This window comes from Leuciscus leuciscus (assembly GCF_965113295.1).
Source record: "Leuciscus leuciscus genome assembly, chromosome: 19".
NCBI classification, from domain to species: Eukaryota; Metazoa; Chordata; class Actinopteri; order Cypriniformes; family Leuciscidae; genus Leuciscus; species Leuciscus leuciscus.
In genome coordinates this window covers 23,892,846-23,916,103 of record NC_138743.1, presented here as the reverse complement: position 1 = coordinate 23,916,103, position 23,258 = coordinate 23,892,846, and the positions used below count along the sequence as shown (strand labels likewise).

General features: G+C 41.2%; 2 protein-coding genes across 3 annotated transcripts; one reads left to right on the top strand and one right to left on the bottom strand.

Moving 5' to 3' along the window:
• The first annotated feature begins 240 nt into the window (after nt 1-240).
• igfbp3 (insulin-like growth factor binding protein 3) lies at nt 241-16,668 on the top strand. The gene is made up of 4 exons (XM_082146907.1): nt 241-820; nt 6,413-6,699; nt 6,861-6,980; nt 14,439-16,668. Exons 1-4 carry the CDS (start codon nt 463-465, stop codon nt 14,556-14,558), a joined length of 885 nt encoding a protein of 294 aa, XP_082003033.1. The 5' UTR covers nt 241-462; the 3' UTR covers nt 14,559-16,668.
• igfbp1a (insulin-like growth factor binding protein 1a) lies at nt 15,437-21,326 on the bottom strand. 2 transcript variants are annotated; one of them, XM_082146922.1, is made up of 5 exons: nt 20,813-21,326; nt 19,956-20,113; nt 19,428-19,556; nt 19,053-19,183; nt 15,437-18,946 (listed from the first exon to the last, which is right to left on the bottom strand). In XM_082146922.1, exons 1-4 carry the CDS (start codon nt 21,186-21,188, stop codon nt 19,058-19,060), a joined length of 789 nt encoding a protein of 262 aa, XP_082003048.1. In that variant the 5' UTR covers nt 21,189-21,326; the 3' UTR covers nt 15,437-18,946; nt 19,053-19,057. The 2 variants fall into 2 exon arrangements, with proteins under 2 accessions (XP_082003048.1, XP_082003047.1); XM_082146921.1 differs by having other exon boundaries at nt 15,437-19,183.
• Nucleotides 21,327-23,258: the final 1,932 nt, after the last annotated feature.

The following is a 23,258-nucleotide window of genomic DNA, read 5'->3' as shown; positions in this document are numbered from 1 at the left end:
TGGTTCTTTCTATGACCGCGACGCGCGACTTTCCAAATGCCCGTAAATTACAATGACGGGTCTACAGGCGCGCGCAACATGGAGCCTATTTTACCCATGTCTCTTGTGTGGAAGGATTTCATTAAGGATGCGCGCGGTCCCTTAAGACCGAGACCGGTGACTACATAATTCATACCGGTGGGAGTGACTTGCGCTGTTCCTGCCTGTATAAAACCTGAAGTTCCACTTTAACTCACTTACAGATGGAGAGACCCAGCCGCTTACTTCCCAGTCTAGTCAAACCGACGTGACACCAGCATAACCCAAAACGTCGCTACTTTTCTCAAGCATATGCTGAGAGCTCAAGCTTTAGTATAATATTATATCCAGGTGAGGTGATCTGACGCACCGTTTCCCCCCCCTCCCTTCCCTCCCCCCACGTATCGCATCTACCCCCGTGCGCGCGTTCAGTCCTTCGGCTCCATGACGGGACTGTGTGCGCTCTGCCTGACCGCGCTGCTCGCAGCATTCGCCCGGCTGGCTGAAAGCGTCAGCCCTGTGGTCCGATGCGAGCCGTGCGACGACGGGGCGATGGTGCTGTGCAAACCGTTGCCTCAGGACTGCGCCGAGCCGGTAAAGGAGCCGGGCTGCGGGTGCTGCATGACTTGCCCGCTGACTGAGGGCCAGGCGTGCGGAGTGTACACGGGGCGCTGCGGTACCGGGCTGAGCTGTCAACACCGCCCCGGGGAGAGCAAACCCCTGCAAGCTCTGCTGGAGGGACGGGGCGTGTGTGCGAAGGCACTGGACAAAAAGCAAAGCGGCAATCCAACGCATGGACACGGTAAGCGCACGGTTTGTCTGTGAATAATGTACAGCAGCACTCCCTCTCCGCGCGACACACCGTCCGCTATGTGTACAGTGTGTAGGCTATGCGCAGTGTTCTATTAATTTAACGATTTTAATTTCTGTCAGTGTAATTTGCCTAAAGACTTTTTGAACCAAACTTTTTAATATAGCCTAAACTTTTATGTACGTTTAATAAAATGATAAATAATGACAGGAGTCACAGGAGTCGACAGGACGTATAGCGTCCGATAAGTGCTCGAGCAGACTACTGTTGCTATGGTTACATCTTCAGGCGAAGACGATTTCTTTGCAAACGTCTATATAAGCGCATTCTCACTTGTAATCTAACTTTTTGGTTACGGAAGTGTTGTTTGTAAATATTTATACATGCAAGTAAGTAACACATATTTGAATACACATGTATTTATAAAGCATACTTTGGTGGAGTTCAACAGCAGCAAACCAGCTTAAACTAGCCCAGGTCTTAGCTAGTCTCCGAGCTTGGTCATGCCTTAGTCAGAATGGGAGACCAGGTAAGACTAGCAAACTATCTTAGGATAGTTTTTTTTTTTTTTTTCTGAAGTGAAACTTAAAAAGGCTGCTTCACCCAAAAATGTAAATTTTGTCATCACTTACTCACCCTTAAGTTGTTCCAAACCGCTATGAGTTTCTTTCTTCTGTTGAACACAAAAGAAGATGTTTTAAAGAATGTTGGTAACCAGATAGTTGACGGTAGCCATTTACCTAGTATTTTTCCTACTATGGAAGTCAATGGCTACCGTCAACTGTTTGATTACCGACATTCTTCAAAATATCTGCTTTTGTGTTCAATAGAAGAGAACTATCCCTTTAATTAGTGGTCTTAGAAACCCAAATCCCCTATATTTCACAGCCTGTGCATGTGTGGTGTCTTATACATCCCAACAAGCATTGTCCACACACTGTTGGGGCCAACGGCTTCTGTGCTCAGTTATGTATCAGTGCGGGTTTACTCTGCTGTGCGTAACATGGTTAATACGTTCAGCAATTGGGAATGCTGCTGCGCTCACGGCCGGCCTTTCACTCACTGTAGGGGGTGGGGAGCTTTCTCCTGTGACAGCCCATAAGATGTAGCACAGCTTCACTGCACTCATCATGCCTCTATATGCCTACTCTTTAGACATTAGCACCTCTTCCCTGGTTTATAGCTGTTCTAAAAATCTGATGTACCTCTCAGAATAAAGTGAGGTTTAATGGTTGTGGGTTACTCCAGACAAACAAGATAAGCTATACCCTTGTTGACAATCCCGATATGTATTTTCTGCAATGTTTTCAACACATTACGTTGGTAATGCATCCCAACAGGTTATTTTCTGCCTGACGAGATATTGTAATTTTAAACATGACAGTTTTAACTACTGGTAGGTCATCCTGAGCAAGTTAACAGGCAGTCGTCGTGAAGTCCAGCCACCGTGAGGCGGCCCCACACTACCGCCGTTGTTCTCGAGGTTCAGCGCTACAGCAGCTTCTCTATGCCGTTTTATGTGTGTGGTGTGTATGTGTGTGTGAGAGAGAGAAAGCCAGAGATGGAGAGAGAAACAGCTCTGTGTATCTTTGTGTGTGCACTAAAATTTGGCTTCACCAACCCAATCGTTAAGAATGCCACATTCGTTTATTTATAGTCCCTGCAGAAGAGCGGAGATCACCGTTTTGTGAATGATGCTCTCAAGCTGTTTACTGGCTCTGGGACTCCTGAGCTCTCCATTGAGAGCTTCGAGATACAAGTGAAATGGAAAGGATTGGCATGATATCTCACAAAGCGTTCTGGGAGTTTTCTAGCAAATTATTTTCTTGGTGAGTGAGATGAGTACGGTACCTAGCACCACCTGTGTCGAAGCTTTTATTGTGCAGTTCATTCAAGTGAATTCCTTTAGAGAAGGAAGGCTGCGGATCCGCACAACCAAAATAAGTGGCGTTCTTGGTCATAACTGACGTCAAGCTACCCGAATGAATTTGTTTTTACCCTCTCTAGTTATTTGTCAGAGCCGCAGTGGTGTGTTGAAGCAATCAACCATGACATTGTCACACACACAAAGGCTATTGTTAGGACCCAGAGTCACTTTTAAAAAGCATTTTGGGGGCGCCAACTGTTTTACAGTAGTGCCTTACCTCATGTTTTCTCCCTCCGCTGCCCTTTCATTTGAGCCCATGCTGCTTTTCAGTGCTCCTTTCCCATCATACCACACTTTATGGTAATTACACACTTTGGCCAACCAGAGAGCAGGGCTCCATTGCCATGGTGTGCGTGACTCCACCCCATGGCTCTGCCACACATGAATTATTATATTTTTGCAGGGCTTGATTGGTCTGGTAGCAATGTGGCCCAGCGTGATTCTGGGTGGGAACAGAGGAATGACAAGACAGATTATGAGGTTATGAGTTATGACGTTGTTTGTGCATGTGCACATGCGGATTTCTCAGAATAGGCAGTTTTGGTCTCGCCAGCGAAATTTACCTGCCGTGTGCCCAGTCGCACTCACTTATGCTTTTAAGAAAAAAACTCTACGTCTTTTTTACCCTCTCATTCACGCTCTGCCCATTTCAACCAGAATGATAAATAGTTTGCTCATTTGGGATTGTACAAATACATGAGGTTGAGTGAAAACGGGCCACTAGGTGCTGGGAAAAGTCATAAAAACTTCTAAAAGTTTACATTGGGGTTAAATATTGATGTTTTCCAAGTTCCTGAATTAGATGGCCCTCCATTCTCTTCATCTGTCCTTGATTTGTTTATGTGAGACGGACGGTGGGTCATGCAAGGGAAGCAGGCTGCAACTTGTTGCACATGTTGTTAGCTGTCATTACGTGTGGTCATTCTTATACCTTGTTCGAGTTATGTTGCATAAGATGCTGTTAATGTTGCTGTTGTTGATGTTGTTGTTGTTGTTTTTGTTGTTATGTCATCGTCAGCGAAGGCATAGCTTAATTCTGGTTTGGAGTGCAGCTTCCATGGCTACAGATGAGTGTTTGGTGTGCCACAAGTGCGCACTTACTCGCATACACACACACACAGAAAATCTGTTTTCACTTAACTCTTCCTCTCTGCTGAACTCTGTCAACTATCTCTACAGTCCTTCACAATATTCAAATCTTTCTGTGTGACTTGTTCGTCTGACACCTTCATCTATCTCTCGATGCCAGTCCTATCCCACAACCCTCTCTCCCAGTTTTTCTCTCGCACTTTCCATATTTAATGGCCCGTTTTGTCTTTCTTTCTAAATATCTCTTTCCCTTCTGCTCCAGCTGTTTATTAGTCTCTCGTTCCTGCGAGAGCTCTGCTTTGTTTTGTACGGCCAGAGACTGAATATTTATTCAACAGACAAGAGCTGTAAAACCCCAAGAGGACAGCATGTTTAAACAATGCCATAATTCATCTTCACCCAGCACTCTCGCCAGGCATCTGACAAATGCACTCCTCGCTGGACCCTTTACTGGGCAACCGCTTTTGCTTGCATTTGAGAAATGACCATGAAGTTAGTGAAAACAGAGATTAGAGTGCAATTTGGGACATCGTGTCTCAAGTGCTCACATTTTGTCCACTATAAATGGCTGTGTAAAGGCTCAAATAAAGAGTGATGAAATTGTTCTGCAAAATCAGTGTCCGGCGACTAGCTCTCTACATTTAGCTTATTGGCAGACATTTTCTTATCAAAGTGACATATAAGTGCAAATATTTTGTCTGGGAGAATTCAAGGTCATGTTTTAAAAGGCACAATAAAAGTAGTCTATACGACTTGAGTGCATAAAAAGGCATACAAAAGTTTTCTGGGAGGAACAGAACCACATTTACTTTGCTATTTGCTATGAAAAAGCTTTCAAATCCTGTTCATGTTTCTGCACGTTCCAACTTTGCACCTTCATGATACTGAACATGTAAGGACCAGAGGAAATTGTCCATTATCTGCTTCTTCTTATGTTGTCAAGTGCCTTATGCTTTTGACTGTACACAAGCAGTTCTTCTATGCCGTCTAAACATACTGAAACATCACACAAGTGTGATCACATTTTTAGAGTTTGACATTAACTGGTCACCATTCACTTTGATTATATGGAAAAGAGCAGCCTGAACATTTTCCATGGAAAAAATACACACTTGTTTAAATGATGAGTATATGATGACAGAGCTTGAGTGAACTTTTTTTATAATGGATCTTGTAGTTAAGAGTAAATAATAATTAAGTGAAATTGGGATGTTGATACAAATGCACTAATAATACATCTCTAATGTTATTTAGTAGGCTAAGTATAGGGTTCACATATTGAGGAATGGTGTGGGATTAGAGAAAAGGACATTTAAACCACAATGAAACCACATTTGCATTGAATGGATTTTGTGAGCACCCACAGTAAAGCTTCAGCTGGGCACAGAGAGGAAAGCATGTGATGTTTGTTGGTTAGACCATCCTACCAGACCATGTTAGTGAAGGCAGGCAAACGTTCCGTCCTGTAGCCGTATTTGGTTTCTGGGTTTCGGGTCAGGTGGTCTGTCCTCCGCCTATAACGATTGTAAGTTAGGGCACTATAAATACTCTCACTCCTTCACTTCCCCATCCCCCCTTTCTGTGTATATGAGCTTTTATACTTGTAGTGGTGAGGCGTCATCTTATATCTCATATTTGCTTTCTGAAGGGAAGAATCTTAGAATAGATCTGTTCAGTCTGTAGTCCTAAAACCTGGAAGAGAATTGGCATTTTCTAGCCATGGGTTTCCTCTGGAATTTCCAGTGGATTTTTAGAATAGCGGTTTTTCGATTTATGAGTGAAATAAAGTATGTGGTAAACGTTACTTGAAGAAACTTTCACATTTTATTCTTTAACATAAATTATACATCCATAGTTTAATAAAATTTTTGAAGTTTTAGATGAGTGCACACACAAATCTTCTCACAGCGCGGGCGTGTTCTCTTTCGCGTCTTCTTGCGCTTGAATGTTTAAACACCGAGAGCAACCTGTTCAGCTCTCACCTGCGCTTGCGCACTATTAACACCCGGGTGATGACGGCGTAAATGACTGGTCATATTAGAGCATACAGCACTCGCATTGAACAATGTTTAGGGGAAGCCAGAATGCGTATACATCGACAGAAACATAGATTAGGCTAACTCTGTCTGACTGATTTACACATTGTTATTTTAACAAATCATATTATAAATGCATAATGTGTTGTCAGTTGAAAGATGAACGGTCAAAGTCATCTGGTCTGGCTTACAAATTGACTTCTTTTTTGAACGACTCTATATTCTAATAGATATTTAGGATCATGCTATTACAAAGGTGTCAAATCCTGTTCTGGAGGGCCACTATCCTGCAGAGTTTAGATCCAATTCTCATAAAACACATCTGAATCAGCTAGTCTAGATCTTCAGGATTAGAAACTTCCAGGTAAGTGTGTTGATTTTGGAGCTAAACTCTGCAGGATGTTGGCCCTCCAGGAGTGGGATTGGACCCCCCTGTGCTATTCCATTTCATGTGAAAAGATGCAGTTGTATGAATGCTTCTTTTGATAATTGTCAGATCTTACATGCATTTTAATACACTTCTGTTTTCAGATAACCCTAAAGAGGAAGGAGAGGAACATATCTCCAACAGTACCAGGGCAACAGGCATCGGGGGGGCTGAGACGATCCAGCACACAACAGTTGTTTCCAGGGACACGCAGGGAGGTCTGAGGACGCTGTTAGAGCCCAAAGATCCTGTGCTTCCCCCCAATAAACTGGCGATTATCCAAAAAGGTCAAATCAAGAAAACCCAGGGCTATAAAGTGGATCAAGTTTCCAGTGAGGTCCATACAGATATTCACAACTTCAGTCTGGAGTCGAAGAGAGAAACTGAATATGTAAGCACTAGCTATAATTTCACCAGCATGCATTTCTAAGACAAAGCTTGGAGTAGAGTACATACTATTCACATATTTCTTGTTTGTATCTCCAAACTCCTGACGTGTTTGTAAGTAGGATATTTCCTGTAATTCTGTGTTCTTTGTGTGTGTTTGTAAAGGGTCCGTGTCGTCGGGAGATGGAGAGTGTTATGAAGATTTTTAAGATCATAGATGTGCTGAACGCAAGAGGCTTCCGCATTCCAAACTGTGACCAAAAGGGTTTCTACAAGAAAAAACAGGTAATTACCTTTTACCCAAGTGCTTTGACTTCTCTTTTGCAGATGCTTTTTATTTAAAGTCACTTACATTGCACCAATTACAGGGCCTATCCCATATGTAGCTAAGTACCTTGCTCAAAGGGGAAGTTGGGATTCTATTTTTAGGACATCCTTACCTGGGAGCAGACATGCAACCATTGTGTAATCAGCCCAGATTCTCAAACTATTATTCTACCACCATCCATGTACAACACAATAAGTAACTGTCATGGCAACTGTCACAACATTATTGGAAAAGTCTGAGAACTTGGGTGGGGGCCTATTTATATGTGCATGTTGGTTCTTGAAAGTGTGTGTTGTTTCTTTAATTGACGGGGTGCATCAGTGAGTCTGAACAAGAGAAGGTAGTTGGTGTGGGCAAATGCAATTCTCGGAAATTTGTGAGTCACCCGCAACTCCTCTATTAAGAGCATGAGTCAAAGGGCCTTGTCTGAATGGCCCTAATGAGTTTGGGTAAAATTGGGGCAAACAGATTATTTGTTGGTTTTTCTAAATGGAAAACCTCTCTGACGGATACCACAGTGACCATGGAGGTCTAGTGACAACACTGTGACCACTGTTCAAGGTATAGATAAAGAAGGAAAGGCTTCGAAAAGAGGACGAGATTTAGAATCTAAGGAGCTGCTTCATGCTTGAAACTGTAGGTTATGGAGTCTACCTCTATAGGAGTGCATTGATTTGCACACATACACCTGCACATATGCTTAGTTGCAGGGGGTTCAATTGATCATGTGATGATCATGTGATCATGTTTTTTGGGATGGGAAAAACGGCTGTGCTGTTAGGCTGGAATCTTAAAAAGGAGAGAAAGTGATAACAGGTTCAGGTTGGATATCTCAAAAAACATGTTCAGCAAACCCTCCAGGTGAGAGACAAGGGTCTTGGAGATGATTTGCAAGAGTACCTAATGGCTCGTTTCCACCGAGCGGTAAAGTACAGTACGATTTGGGACCATAAACCCTGATCTGGATTGTTTTTCCACCGCCAAAAAAACATTGTGTTGCAACAGTATTGTGTTTCAACTGTATATTAAAAAATGGCGCATCCTGTGTTGTAATTCCCTTTGTAGCACATGTAAGTGACGATTCTCCGTCAACCAATCAACATCTGCAGTGAGTCTAGCTCCATCCTTTAGGTACTGTGCAAGGTACCCCAATGGAAGGATCCCAAAAAAGTGGTACAGTACGGTTCGGTATTTTGGCACGATTCACAACTTCTGTCAATTGAAACGGAAAAAATTGCATACTGTACTGTATTATACTGTACCATACCACTCGGTGAAAACGAGCCATAAGAGAGATTCATAGTGGCACCTGTAACAAATCAGGCTTGAAACATTTTACAATATGGTTTCTACCCCCATACGTGACTAAAATTTATGTTTGATAGAAAGGACACTGACAGGTTAACAAATCAAGTAATCGATGTCAATCAGTTGGTTCTACAGCTCCAGCAGGAGACATAACAAACTAGCAAAAGACAAACCGTATACTTGACCACAAACAACATCATAAATCTAAACCATGCCACATCCTCTCCTGCATGCATAAATATAGCCTAGTTTTTTTGGGTAGATCAAACCCCTTCGCTTGGATCTCTGGTAATAATAGAGGAACATCTGCATGACAGGCTGCGTCCACACATGAGACTTTGCCTGATGAAGATCAAGCTGATCAGATTGCCCTCCTATTGACTCCATATGAAACTGCTTTGCTTCCATCATGGTGGTTTGAGCTGAAGTTTGAGTCTCGGTCAACCCTGAGATCGCAGTCATTAATTTTTATTTCGGCATCAAAAACAAACATGCACATACCCCTGTGCATACATACTCACACAAGTGAACTGTAGATGTCCTGGGTGCCTAGGGGTCCCTACACTCCCCGGAATAAGATCTGTAATGGGAGCGTTTGTGTATGTATGTGGGGGTATGTGTGTCTGAAGGCCGTTCTCGTGGAGGGCAGAGTCCAATCCGTGCTAATTTTAGCCTTGATTATATGAATTGGCTCAGTGTGTTAGCGGAGGCCAGGCATGCCGGCCCCAGTGCCGCCAACCTCACCCCCCTCCAACCTTCCAAATCCAGACGCATCTCTCACCCATGTTACTGTACTGAAGCTTTGCTCGGCCCCCTGATCTGCTGGCTCTCCTGGATCACCCAGGGCCAAGCAGTCCACTTAAGCTCTCACGCTGAATAGGATCTCAGTGATGCGGGGTGAGAGACTAGAAGAGAATGCTAGGCATGCTGGGAATGATCCAGAGTGCACTCGCTCTCATTCAAATACCAATACACAGATTCAGTGACCTATACACCAAAAACATATATTTACATTTCGCAAAGACGTAGGCTTTTCCAAGATTGGCCTTCCCGAACTATCAATTCCCTCTCATTCTGACTTGAGGCTATGTTGATTTAAATTCATACTTGTTATTAGTAGTTTCTACTCTTGCAGTTGGACTAAAATTAGTATATAATGATCATGTACTCCAGTGGCAGCATCTGTCCCAAACAACATACTACCTAAAAGACACAAGCACACAAGCACACACGGCTCGTAGTCTGGCAAAGAAAAAAAAACACCGTTCTTATTCACATGCAGTTGTTGCATTCACATATTGTGTATGTGTGTGTGTTTGTGTGTGTGTTTTATGAGTCTGTGTTTACCCTGTGGCTGCTTTTAATGCCCTTCCGCCTTCCTGCTGCCCATAAGGGCATCATTATGGGCCAGCGCTGACTGAGGCTTGCTTTGTGACACACACACACACACACACACACACACACACACACACACACACACACACACACACACACACACACACACACACACACACACACACACACACACACACACACACACGAACACACACACACACACACACACACACACATACACACACACACACACACACACACACACACACACACACACACACACACACACATATATATATATATATGTGTGTATGTGTGTATATATATATATATATATATATATATGTATGTATGTATGTGTGTGTGTATATATATATATATATATATATATATATATGTGTATGTGTGTATATATATATATATATATATATATATATATATATATATAAATAAATAAATATATCCATACACAGTCAGACAAACACACATACACATGCTCTCTTTCTCCCTCTCTCACATACACAAACACACTCACACAGGTCCGTTGTGTTGCAACCTCCAGAAAACACCACGCTGACAGGGGTGTGATCCATGCCCTAAATATAGCTCTGTCTTTCTCTGATACACACACACACACACACACACACACACAGAGACACACAGACATACAGTAATCAATCATCAATAAAGCCACTGTGTGTTTTGAGTGTATTCTCTTGGGTCTTATGAGATGCCGGTTAGAGTATTACATCATGTCTTAATTAGGTGTAAAGTTTCCAACAACAAATAATTTCTAAGTTCACATTGAGGGCTCTATTTTAACGATCTGAAACGCAAGTATCATGCGCAAAACGCAAGTAACTTTGTGGACGGGTCTTGGGCGCTGTTGCTATTATACCGGCGGGATAAATTACTTGCCGCCGACTTGAGCTTCCAAAGTTACCGGAAGTCATTCATTTTCAATGGAAGCTGGCTTCTCTCAGCTGCAAGGAGCGTCAAATCCATCGGCGTCGCGTTTTGGGCGTTTTGAGCGTTTTGAGCGTCAATCTGAAAGTTGAAAGTATCTCAACTTTATGGTAATGAGCTATGACGCGGTTCAGCGGCAAGCAGCGGCAAACGCCAGCAACCAATCGGAATATAAACGTCCTTCGCGCTGGCTGATTCCGGAGAAACATACGATGTAAACTTTCGTTCCTACCAAAACATTAGTTCCGAGAAAATGGAGGAGAAACTGATAATCGCTGTTGCTGGGTTTCCTATCATTTATGATATGACGTTATTTTCATATAGGGACCAGTTACAAAAGAGAGAGAGCCCCGGCCGCGCGCGCGCACTCACCTTCACCGTCTTCAAACAATACATCTCGCTCTCTCTCCCTCGCGCATATTAATCAAAATATTTTTTTTCCCGACCAAATGTGACCAAAACGGTAATAAAAATGCTGTCATTATAAAAGGTTCCTAGTGTCAATGTATTGCTTGTTTTTTTTTCTGTTTACATTTCATGGTGTGACACAGACTTCAGAGCGGCCAAAGCGTCAACAAGCTTCCCCGTACTTTTTTGACAAGCGTCCTTGACAGGGCGGCCAGAGCTTCTTTGCAGCTCAAGTCGGCGGCGGTGTGAACGTACAGTTACGCCCGACGCAAATCTAAAATGGGTTGGTCTGAAGTAGCTTTATTATTCATAGGTGTGATTTGGGCGTAACGTGAAATAAACCAATCAGAGCGACATCTCACTTTCCCTTTAAGAGCAGACGCGCTTTTTCCATGGCGGATGCTATTGTAACGGCGGATTTGCCAGGTGCGCGCCAGGAGCGGTTCACAGCCGAGGAGACCGACGTTCTCGTCAGGGCCGTAAAAGAGAGAGAAGTTACATTGGGGATGGAGAAACACACCCAAATTAACTTCGGTTAAACAGGCGTATGATAATTTGGGTAAATGTGTAAGCTAGATGTATGCTTTTATATGCTATCTATCTATCTATCTATCTATCTATCTATCTATCTATCTATTGTAATAATGTATGATTTGCATTTGCTAGAAAATGAATAGAAACTGCTAGTCCAACAAATTGTCTTGATGCTCACTGCATTCGTTGCATCTAGTTTGGACAAAATCATTGTTTTTCAAAGCATCTCATGTGCCTGCACAGTCTGAATGGAACATTCCCATAATACATAGCAGCTCAGCACCAAGTAGTTTCCTGCAGGGCTTAATTTGTGCCGGAACAAGCAGGATCCGGATCCACCTCCTCTGGAATTGGATCCAGCACCTATTTTAGTGAATCCCCCCACCACATTAGCCCCTGCAAAAAATTGATGTAACGACCATATGTTTAATGAATAATCATATGTGGTTGATGTAAAAAAAAAAAAATATATATATAATGTGCAATAACAATATGTGCAATGGTTTTTTGGGGTTTTTTTTTTTTGCGTAATACATTATAGTTATTAGGAAATTTACTTTTATACCCAATATACATTTATAAGCAATCGCAGTATTCTGTGAGCACAGCCCCTCAACCCTGACAGATCCATCACCAGTCCTTGTCCCTGGACTTCATCATTTACAAATTAAGCACTGGTTTCCTGTACACTCATGCTTCCTATTTCGCTCACACGCAGATATAAACTTATAACCAAACAATTAAAAATCCTTTTGAAAGTGATATGTTACTCATTTAGGAAAATACAAATATTTGCTATAGCAAAACCATGAAGTGGGTGCAGAGACAATTGAAATTGAAAGGATGAGTGTAACATTTGAAGCAGCCCCTTGTAGAGGCCAGGTTTCATTCCCAGACTGCTCTTGTTCTGCTTGAGGTATTTTAATTTGGTACTCTTTCAATAAAAAACGCTTTTGATCTCTCTTTCACTCTCTTTCTCACTCTCTTTCTCTTCCTTTCTCTCTCTCTGACTCATCCACTCCTTGCTTGCACAATGTCTTTTTATATTTCTTTATTTCTTTTATTTCTTATTTGTCACCTCCTGTTTTTCCCTCATGTCTGAAAGAATAGATTTTTACTGATGAATGTATAACCCGAGGATGTGTGTGTGTGTGTGTGTGTGTGTGTGTGTGTGTGTGTGTGTGTGTGTGTGTGTGTGTGTGTGTGTGTGTGTGTGTGTGTGTGTGTGTGTGTGTGTGTGTGTGTGTGTGTGTGTGTGTGTGTGTGTGTGTGTGCGTGTTTGTTTGTGTTAGTGTGTGTGTGTGTGTGTGTATGTGTGTGTATTTGTTTTGCCTGTGTAGTATAATAAGCTCCAGATGACTTTGAGTCGATGCCAGTTTCCTAAAATAGTCCTTGCAGCTCTTTAACGGTCCATGGCAAATATTTTAGCTTGGTCAAATTTGTCTAACTTTCAACTGTTTTTACGAACACAAAATCACAATTCCATCAGCGGAAGCCTGACAGAGGCATTTAATCCTCTCATAAAAGCAAAACTGCACGTAAATAATCAGCAAATGCAAACAAGGGACGTACACACTGCAGATCATTTTTCATCAATGTGTGTGTGTGTGTGTGTGTGTGTGTGTGTGTGTGTGTGTGTGTGTGTGTGTGTGTACACCTCACTGTATCCATTAAATACCCCTAAACCACAGAAGACATTTATGATGCATTGATTTTTCTCTTTCTCATAAACACACACTCACTGTGAATGACAGGTGTGCATTCTTCCAACTTAGATGTGATGTTTGACTTGCACATGTCTCCAACTCACTGCCAAAGGAGAGAAAGACAGCAAGAGAGAAACAGACAGAGACATAACTATACTCACTCATAGGATAAGCATTTTTTTAAATTTTCAATGTGATATGCATTGTAAGTTATAGTAATTGTAAAACCTTTAATGGTTATACCCTATTCTTTTATTTTATTTTATTAAGTTACATTTAGATGAACATTTTATAAAAAAATAAAACAATCAGGTTGCTTGAGGGCTTTCTGATCCATATCAGCGAGTGCATTTACAAAAATGATTCATCACCACTAACAAAATCTTTAGTTTTTTGTTTAAAATGTCTTTAAGTGATTTGATGGTTAGTTAACTGTGTTAGGCATGGTGTCACTCAAATCTCCATGTCTGATCAAAAATGTATCGTGTTATCAGGATATCTTGAATCTAATCAAAAAGCTTTTCTTAACTAGTTATCGCTATACTAAGCTAAAAAAAATTCAAGTTCCTTCTAATTTATGTTGCACACCCTAACGTACGCATAAATACCCAAGAATATTTTGGGCTGAAGCTGGTAGCTTGCTAACTGAAGGCGAACTGAAAACATGAAAATTTTTAGCTTCTTTAATTTACTGTGATATGAGTTAAAATGTTTAATCATTAGACTAAATACACTGTAAATTGATATTATTTTTTATATTTCCAGCCACACTATCAATTAAAATATTGGGGATAGGTCTCTGTGGGGGTATATTAGCAGCAAATGACAATTGAGTTTCATGAAGAAGAATTTTTTTATAAATTGTGCCCTGAAAATTATTTCAGTAAGTTGAAATATTTCACTTGCTCTGTCTCTCTACTCCTCATATACTTCCCCTTGAATCCCCTTTGGCATTCCTTTACCACAATCTCTCTCCCTCTTTCTCTCTCTGGCTCTAGTATTCGTGTTACTCTCTCTCACCTAAGTGCGATGTGATGAGAAATGTGTGTTTATGCCACTGTCTCTTCCATTTGGAGCATGTTGTCTGTTTTGCATATACTCGTCCAAGTATCATATGGTTATGCATTTCTCTTCCTGTCTCACCCACTCTCCCCGCAGTGCCGTCCATCCAAGGGGCGCAGAAGAGGTCACTGCTGGTGCGTGGACAAGTATGGACAGTCTATACCCAGCTATGAAGAAAAGGAGAAAGTCTACTGCTTTAACATGGAGACGAAGTGAAGAGGAGAGAGAGGCCGAGCGGTGGAATCAGGGAGACAAAGAGGGATATCTCCCCTGAAGAACTACATGAATACAGATTCAAAAGTGCTGTCCCAAAGCTGACCTCCCACTTGTATGCTGAGCCATGGACTCACGTGACCAGCAACTCACTTTACACTTCAGGAGAGTGGGGAGAACAAGAGGAGGAGACAGAGAGAGTGTCATGTCTTCTGTTTTTGGACTGTATCCCGAGAGGGAAGTGTGAACATAATCAAAAAGTGCAAGCAAATTTCAGTAGCGCACGCTAAGTCTGAGCATATGTACTCTTGTGTATGTGAGGGACGTTGTGTACTTGTTCCGTGTGCATAGGTAGTCTCTCTCTTTTGCTATTGCGTGTATTGATATCTGCCATGACTATCCGCGGCTCTCTCTTAGTCCCACTTCCTGTTTCCGCCCTCCTGGTGTAGGGTCGTTTAAACTGGGCATGCTCAGTGACACTAGGCGGCTCTAGCCATAGACTCCATCTGAAGCACAAGCACTTCATGCACTTTGGCCCCTCCTGAACATGTCCTCCAGCCTGTTAGTATGGCCAACAGTTTGATCATACGATAAAAAAAAAATTCCAATTGTAAACGATTCTATACCAGGACATACTTAGATCAATGCCCTTTTGAAAAGTATATATTATCTCACATGGGACGCAGAGCTGTTTGCTTGTGTCGTCAGAACAGCATTGATATGCCCCTAAAATATATCCACATGGGCATTATCTCACTTTCAAAACATCATGAAGCACTTTGAATATAAGATCGTTGCTCCAAACGCTGACTCTTGTCCTTCACATTTCTAGGCATTTGCTGAAAGCATGTATCTCACGCGGCGTCTTTTAAAAAAAAAAATTGTATGGGTTTGAATGTAACCGTAACGCTACAGTGCCCTGAATTACCGAAATCGGTGTAGCTATGGCAGTTTTTGAAATCAATGCCTTAATGAAACCCGTGCAGAATTGTGTTGCTAAATGATGCGGGTTTTTTCGCTCTCTGTCTCTCTGAATATCGATATTCAACCCCAGTAGGAAAGCTACAGGCTAACATGGCAGCCATGTTAGACAACCAGGGCTTGTGTTGTTGTCTCAAAACTGACCTCCTGAGAAAAGACTTGAAAGGTGGAGGGTGCCAGAGAGGTAGCCCACACGTTAGCTTATTAGCATAGCGTCGGAAGAAAGCTCACCCCCTCCCAAACAGCTAAACAAAAGACAAACAAAAATGTTTGGTGCTACACCTTATCTGACTTGATTATGGGGAAAGAGCGTACGAGTATGCTAAGCTATTAGCCCTTCCTTAACTTGTAATTGTGTCTTGTATTTTTTTTATATGAATATATATTTTGTTTCAGGCCAGCTAAATGTCTAAAAAGGCATGTGAACTTTATGCTAAAAAGATTATTTATCCAAGAAAGAAATATAAGCTGATCCAAACTATATGTCTTTGAGAACAATTCATTGACCCGTTGATTGCACAGTAGTGAAAACATAGAACTCAGCATATTTTTGGGAATATAATCACTAAAGTCTTTGATTTTTGTTTTAGATTTGTTGTTTATCGACAGTTCTGAGTACTCGGTGTCTTTTGTTAGCTAAGCAAAGATGCTGTCCTCGAATCATTTTCTGTAAAACTCTTTAGTTTAAATCTTCAGGTTATGTGTAGGCCTTCTATGGTATGAATTAAGCTAAATCGAAGCTTAACTTTAGCTAACCTAAGCTAAATTAAGCGAACGTAAAGTGAACGCTAAGATTAAGTAAAGCTGAGGCCAAGCTTGTGTTTCAAAGAACATCAAGGTCAATGTTCAAGCTAGTTGATCTGCAAGGAAGCTTGCCACCCTCATTCTGTGCAATGCCAGGGTCATTCACCCGCAAGTCACTTTTAAAGATCCCTCCGTTCACGGGTATTTGCTTCTTTTTTCATTATTTTATTTTTTTTCATTTAAAATAATTTTGATTCTTTAAAAAGCTTTTTATGTTACTAAACTAGAAATTATACAGCTATCACTTTCTTCAAGAAAGGAAATGTTTTTGTTCAAATATAATTTGTATTTAATGCCTTCTTTTTTTTAATAAAAAATGTAAACATTATTTCTATTTACAGGATGACAGATTGTAATTTCACAGCTTCTACAAAATTAAAGGGATTGTTCACCCTAAAATGAAAATTCTGTCACATTCTTTCATTTTGTCCATTGAGGTCCAATGTTGTTCTGGGTCTTTAAAAAGCAGTCCTTCAAAATATCTTATTTTGTGTTTCACAGAATATACAAATTTGGAATGCCATAAGGATCATAAATGACTGAATTTTCATTTTTGGGTGAACCCTAGCACACAGAGCATATGTGGTTCATATTTGCCTTTAGTATTATTCATTCATTTAGATAAGGTGGCTAGTGTCACCGTTAAGAGTTTCAAAAACAATGGTTCTTTCACATTAGCCACAGTAATTCTGTCATTAGTATAACAGAGTGCCGGGGGGTGGGCAATGGAGATTTAAAATCTCATGTGTGTAACAGGGTCAACATCTTTGAACCGCTTCATTTCACACTCTAGCTTGAGCCCCACACAGGTCATTACTCCTCAAATCTACACACAGAGACCCCATTCACATTAGCATAGTTATTCGCTTGTCCGAGCCATGTCAGCGCAGCCAATTCTCAAAAAAGAAGCTGCGATGCCACAATTCATGAAATGAAATTGCTCATATGGATGAGGTCAAATACTCTGGATGGTACCCCCCCAACCCCCAACCCCCCACCCCTAATTTAATAATAATGAATTATAGAATATTCTGGATGCCATGAAAATACTAATTGTAAAACCACAAGAAAGGTGTTACAATGCAGCATTACTTGCACATTGTGTTTGTTTGGTTTGGTTTGTTTGGTGGCAATCAAATAATTTACTCATGGGGTTGGGCAACAAAATATTGTCTCCTGCGGTTTACAAAAATGAGATAAAGGTGTAAAGTGTGGTGCCTCAGAGGCTGGTCATCTGGCGAAAGGAGAGGGCGTACCACAGCACAAACACAGCACAGGTCAAAGGCACCGTAGAGAGTGGAGCCCGGTTCCCCAAAATACTGAGCTAAAGTTAGTCCGCTCCATTTGAGATTACCACGATAAGGACACACATACACGGTTCTGCCTCCAGGCAGTTTTAAATATAGACAAGACTGAACATAATCAAGCTTGGCAGGAGAAATCGAGAGAGAGAAATGGAGATTTTTTTTGCACTTAGTGGTTTTGTGTTAACAGGTTTCCCATTATGCTCAGGTGTTGTTGTTTTGTCCTGACATTGCTAATTGAGTTTGATTGACCGCAGCTCCTCGTCTGACCCGAGGGCAAGTTTAAATGACTGACACTGTGTGCTTGTAAAGATGATTTATTAAATAGTTTTTTTTTTTATATATACCCACAATGACTTACAATTACAAACCATGAAAAATATGTTATACACACAAGCAAATGCTTTGGAGTGAAGCAACGTCTGAATCTCTTTTCCTCAGTGTAGACATTGCATCGCAAAAACAAAACAATTTTATAAAAATAAATGGACCACAGTATGTAGACAACACAAATAGCCTATGATTGACAAATACAATAACACTGCAATATCACTTTGATCATACAGGCAAGTATTTTACAAACATAAAAATAGCCCACTTGAGCTCTTAACTTAAAAGCCGGAGGTAGGAACAGGCAGTTACCCGTTTCAAAAGCTGTGAAGATCAATACTTAAAAAAATAAAAATAAAAAAAATAAAAGAATCCTGGGGGGGTCTAGAATGATCTAATCTCAATCATTTTAAAACAAAAACAATGAAAATTCATTAATAAAATACAATAATAGAAAAACAAAACATATACAGTATAAAAATATGGCAATGTACGGACAGTGACAAAGAGGTTTGGTCATGCAGTGCTTTTTTCCATTTCATTCCTTTCCAACAAAGCAAGCCTGGAGGAAGTTTAAGATAAGAGACACAGTTATCTATATACATCAAATATACAGATTTACACCATACAAAAATATGTATAAGGCATAAGGAATAAATATTCTTATCCAGATATCAAGATGAATACATTCAGTTCAAATAAATAAGTATGGGTACTTCATGTAAAATACATATTTTCTTTACAGAAAAATAGATTTTCTTTTCCTTTTTTTGGAGAGTTCAGGGAATTTACCAATCAAAAACAGTGTACCTGAATTAAATATCACCACTAACAATAAATAAATACTAAGATATTTTTTTTAAATATAATGAGAAAATTCAGTGGTATAACGTGTTTGTATGCGTGTGAGAGAGAGATCAGTGGTTGAGCTGGTTAGGTCCCACACTGTGTGTGTGTGTGTGTGTGTGTGTGTGTGTGTGTGTGTGTGTGTGTGTGTGTGTGTGTGTGTGTGTGTGTGTGTGTGTGTGTGTGTGTGTGTGTGTGTGTGTGTGTGTGTGTGTGTGTGTGTGTGTATGTGACAGATCAGTGGTTGAGTTCCTCGGGACACTCGGCATCTGCTGGCATGTCACTTGATCCAGGAATCTTCTTCCCATTCCAGGATGACACACACCAACACTTCCCCCTCTGACCATCCAGAGACGATTCACACTGTGGGGGAAACCAGACAGAGAGAGTGAGACGGGTTATTTCATTCTCTAGAAACACAAGCTTGCATGCACAGCCGAGTTCTCAGTCGAGTGTTGTTCTAACACTCGGCCATCACACGTATATCATCGTGTTGTTGAATATCACACATTAAGCTTTATATACAAACAAACACACAAACTCTCAATGTGAAATCAGGACTCGTTGGTTTGGTTTCAGTAATATTTGCACACAAGACTCTGCTTACCTGTTTGACTTTGTATAGACCATGTTTGTCACAATTTGGAAGGTAGAATCTGTTCATTTTGTCTCCCAGTTTCTGCTGTGATTTGGTGATCTTGTCAAGGGCTGTCTGCAGCTCAATATGACAAGGACCCTAGAGAGAGAAAATATGATAATTTAGAGACATTTTTTTCAAATAAATTTACATTTTTTCATATTTCTAAACTTTTATTTGGTGGTTATTAATATTTTACAACAAATTATTATTACAACAACTACTACTAATAATAATACATGTCAGCATTTAAATTATTTTTATTAGCTCTTTTATTATTTTAATGTTTAGCTCTGAAAAATGCATCAAGCCATGCATCCCAAATATACAGACTTGGGTTCTTGCCTTGCCCCAAACAAGATAAATTCAAGAAACCCTATACTGCCCTCTTGTGGCCGCACATGGTACCGGGGTCTCGTTTTATATAGCTGACTAAACCTTTACGCATTTATTTGGGACATGTAAAAAAAAAAAAAAACGGAGGTGCCTGAGGCTCACCTGCTCCACCAGTTTCTTGCGTATTGCGTTGACTTTGGCCTTCATGCTCTCTTTAGCGGTGATGACCCGCGGGTCGAAGGGCTTGCCATGCCCGGGCACGAAGACCGCTGAGCTGCCTTCATGCACTGCCGTTGCCCGGTTGAGAGTCTCGGGATGATCTGAAAGAAAAAGCATGGTGAGAATTATTGGAGTGGTTGCCCGGATTGAACCGTGTAGAAAAAGTTGTTTCTTTTCTTTTTTCAAGTTTTCAATTGTTTCTATAGATAGGCTACATTCATGTTGGGTTTTCAAACGTTTATGTTAAAAGATGATAAATTAGTAAGAGCACATATGTGTATATTTCCACCTGTCTCCAAAATAGGGGATTAAAAAATAGAAGTCACCGACTCGCGTTCCCCTTAGCAGAGGAGGTAACCATGACAACGGAACGTAGCTCACGCACATTCTGTTCAAATTAGATTCAGGCGGCAAGTCTTTATTGATCATTATGTTGAGTCAAGTCTTAACATTTGTAGCCCTATCATTTTCTTTATAGATGTACATGTCATAAAAACTTTCTTTTTTTTTAATTGAGCTTTTTTTTTTTTTTTTGACCAATCACGCGCCTTTGGGGTACATTTAAATTAATGTTGCAGACATTTTTTTTTTTTTTTTTTTTTTTTTTTTGGAATAGTCGACCTCTTGAAAGCAGCGATATATTCGCTTAAACAAATATTGCTTATCTAAATATCTGAAACATCCAACTGGTTTGTTAGCGCTGATGAAATCTCGTCAGCGGTTGAATCATCGACAGCTGCAATGGTCTAGCTACTGTTTGGATGGTCGGCTATAGTGCAGTATATATGAGACGCTGGTACCTGGCGCTGTGTCGCTTTGGCTCTGGTCAGGCTCGGGGGTCGCAGTGCACACCGCCTGTCCTCGGGCGAGAGCGTGCAGGGGTCGAGCTTCTCCGGGTTTCGGCAAGCAGCGGAGCCCCGTGCCGCAGGGCGCAGTGTAGATCCCGCACGGGTCCCCTCTCTTCAGCGCGCAGGCGAGGCAGCAGCCGCAGCCGGGCTCTCGAAGCACCTCCTCACAGCCGGCATCCACCGCAGGACACTCGGCCAGCCGCTCCGGGGAGCACGGGGCGCAGCGAATAGGTTCCTGCCCAACCACTGGAGAAGCGCGGAGCCCCGGCGCTGAAAGGAGTGCGCTGAATGCTGCCACCCAGAAAAAGTTCAGAAGCAGTCTGTTCATCCCAAAGCAAGGCTCAGAATAAATAGATAAATAAATAAATATCGGTTGAAGTGAAATGAGGAGTTCCTCGCTGTCTTTGCGCTCTTCTAAATGACTAGCTCACTCCGGGTCGCCTCGCGGTATTTATACGCGCACCGGGTCCCGCTGACACGCTTGTGTTTGACGCATTGGCAATATCAATGATTTCTTAAATGACCCCCCTCGACTCCGATTGGCTGGTGGAGATCCAGTCCGAGGTGTTTCCTTGAACACAGCGCGTAAAATGCGTCACTGTTTATATCAGAACATAATGTAGGCTACATAATGGTGGGGGGAAAAGTGTGTTTACTACCCCAGAAGAATCACATCCGAATTAACAATAATAAAGTGTCTTCTCTATAGATTCAATCAAGCAACTCAGCAGGAATGTACATCTATGTTATTTTGAAATGATCACCCTTAAACTGGTTTACACTGTATTTACAATAAGATTGCAATTGTATATATATAGGCAATATAGTATTTATTGTTATTATTGTATATTGTTATTATTGTAAATTCCTCCAATACAACTCAACTTATGGTCTTAGTTAAACCAAGCAGTAGACTACATTGACAGTAGAGTAGCCTAGCCTAATAATTAATTTGTTACTTCATTCTGGATCATGACATTCATTCACTACAACAAAAAAAATTTAAGTATGTGTAGTTATCTCTTCAAATATATCTAATTTTCCTTGCAGTTTTAGTTTTTAATAGACGGGAGAACCTATTAAGATTCATGTTGGGTTTGAAATGTGTGATTTATTTTAGGACGGGACGAACAAAGCTCCATTCATTAAGTTCCCCCTTGAAAACTCTTATACAACCAATTTAGGATGCCAAATTGTCGCGTCCCAGTCCTTTGGTCTGGCATTCATTTGACGCGTTTATTTGGCGCCCGTAATGAGGTGAGAGAGCGCGCGCTCCTCCATCAATGTGGCACCGCGTGCACTCGCACTGTGATACGTGACCTCACTCAGGTCAGGACGGGACCCCGTTTTGGAAAGCTCGAGACTGCCGCTATTGTCATTGCCCAGGCCCTTTCCTAGTATAATAATAGCCGCTCGGGTAAACGACATGATCATCTACACGTCTCCCCCTCTCCTCGACGCGCGTCGCGAGGCCTTTTGTCGTGGCCTTGCAGCAGAGTTTATGAATGAGCCACAGGATGTGACACTCAGCTGGAGAAGGGCGCTTTAATAATGTGTCAACCGCTGAGCTCTCCAATGTCTCTGAAGGGAGTTTTGTGATACATGATCCACGCAAATGTCTTACGTTGTTGCATCATTTTTATTGTTTTATTTTTTTTTCAGCGCGTGGAGATTTTCTCTGAGTGTCACGTGATAGAGTTGTCCGTGTGGAAGCTCGAGTATCTGCTGACGTAAATAAAGCGGCACGGGCGTCATACCGGTAACAGTACTCCGCTCCTCTATCAAAAACCTCAGGCATGAATGCCAAGAATACATTGCAATTTAGGATTAATAATCTGAAAGTCTAAATGTTGTTAGACTAGCCTATGTAGGAGATGTAGGACTATTTTCTCAATGCCTACAGTCATTAAGTCTTTAACACAATGCTGAATAAGCAGCTAATCAAACATAATACGATTTTTTTATTTTTTTATTCAAATTACATTATCAATCGATCATGTAGCCTATCAAAACTCCTAATTTCTGTTTCCTTCCTTTCTCATGTTGGTGGTCAGCATCATAATGTCTAAAATGATCAAGTTTATCACTGACGGACATAGAGCTATTTTGCTTACAAGTTCGGTATTTTACACTTAAAGCCCTGTTTACAGATCGTATCTGATGAAATACAACGGTTAAGATTAAAATTTGGACACATGCTGCTGTCCCGAGAATTATAGGTTTATTTCGCTTGATTTTTGTTTTTAAATTGCTACGAAAAAGACATTTCTAGCCAATGAATAGAGCTTGGGTTATGGTTACATTGCACGTGACTTAAACAAGCGTGCAGTTGTGCATGTCACTAAATAGCAAGTGACGTTTCTGCTGTAGTATGACAGGTGGTTGTTTTATTGTCCAG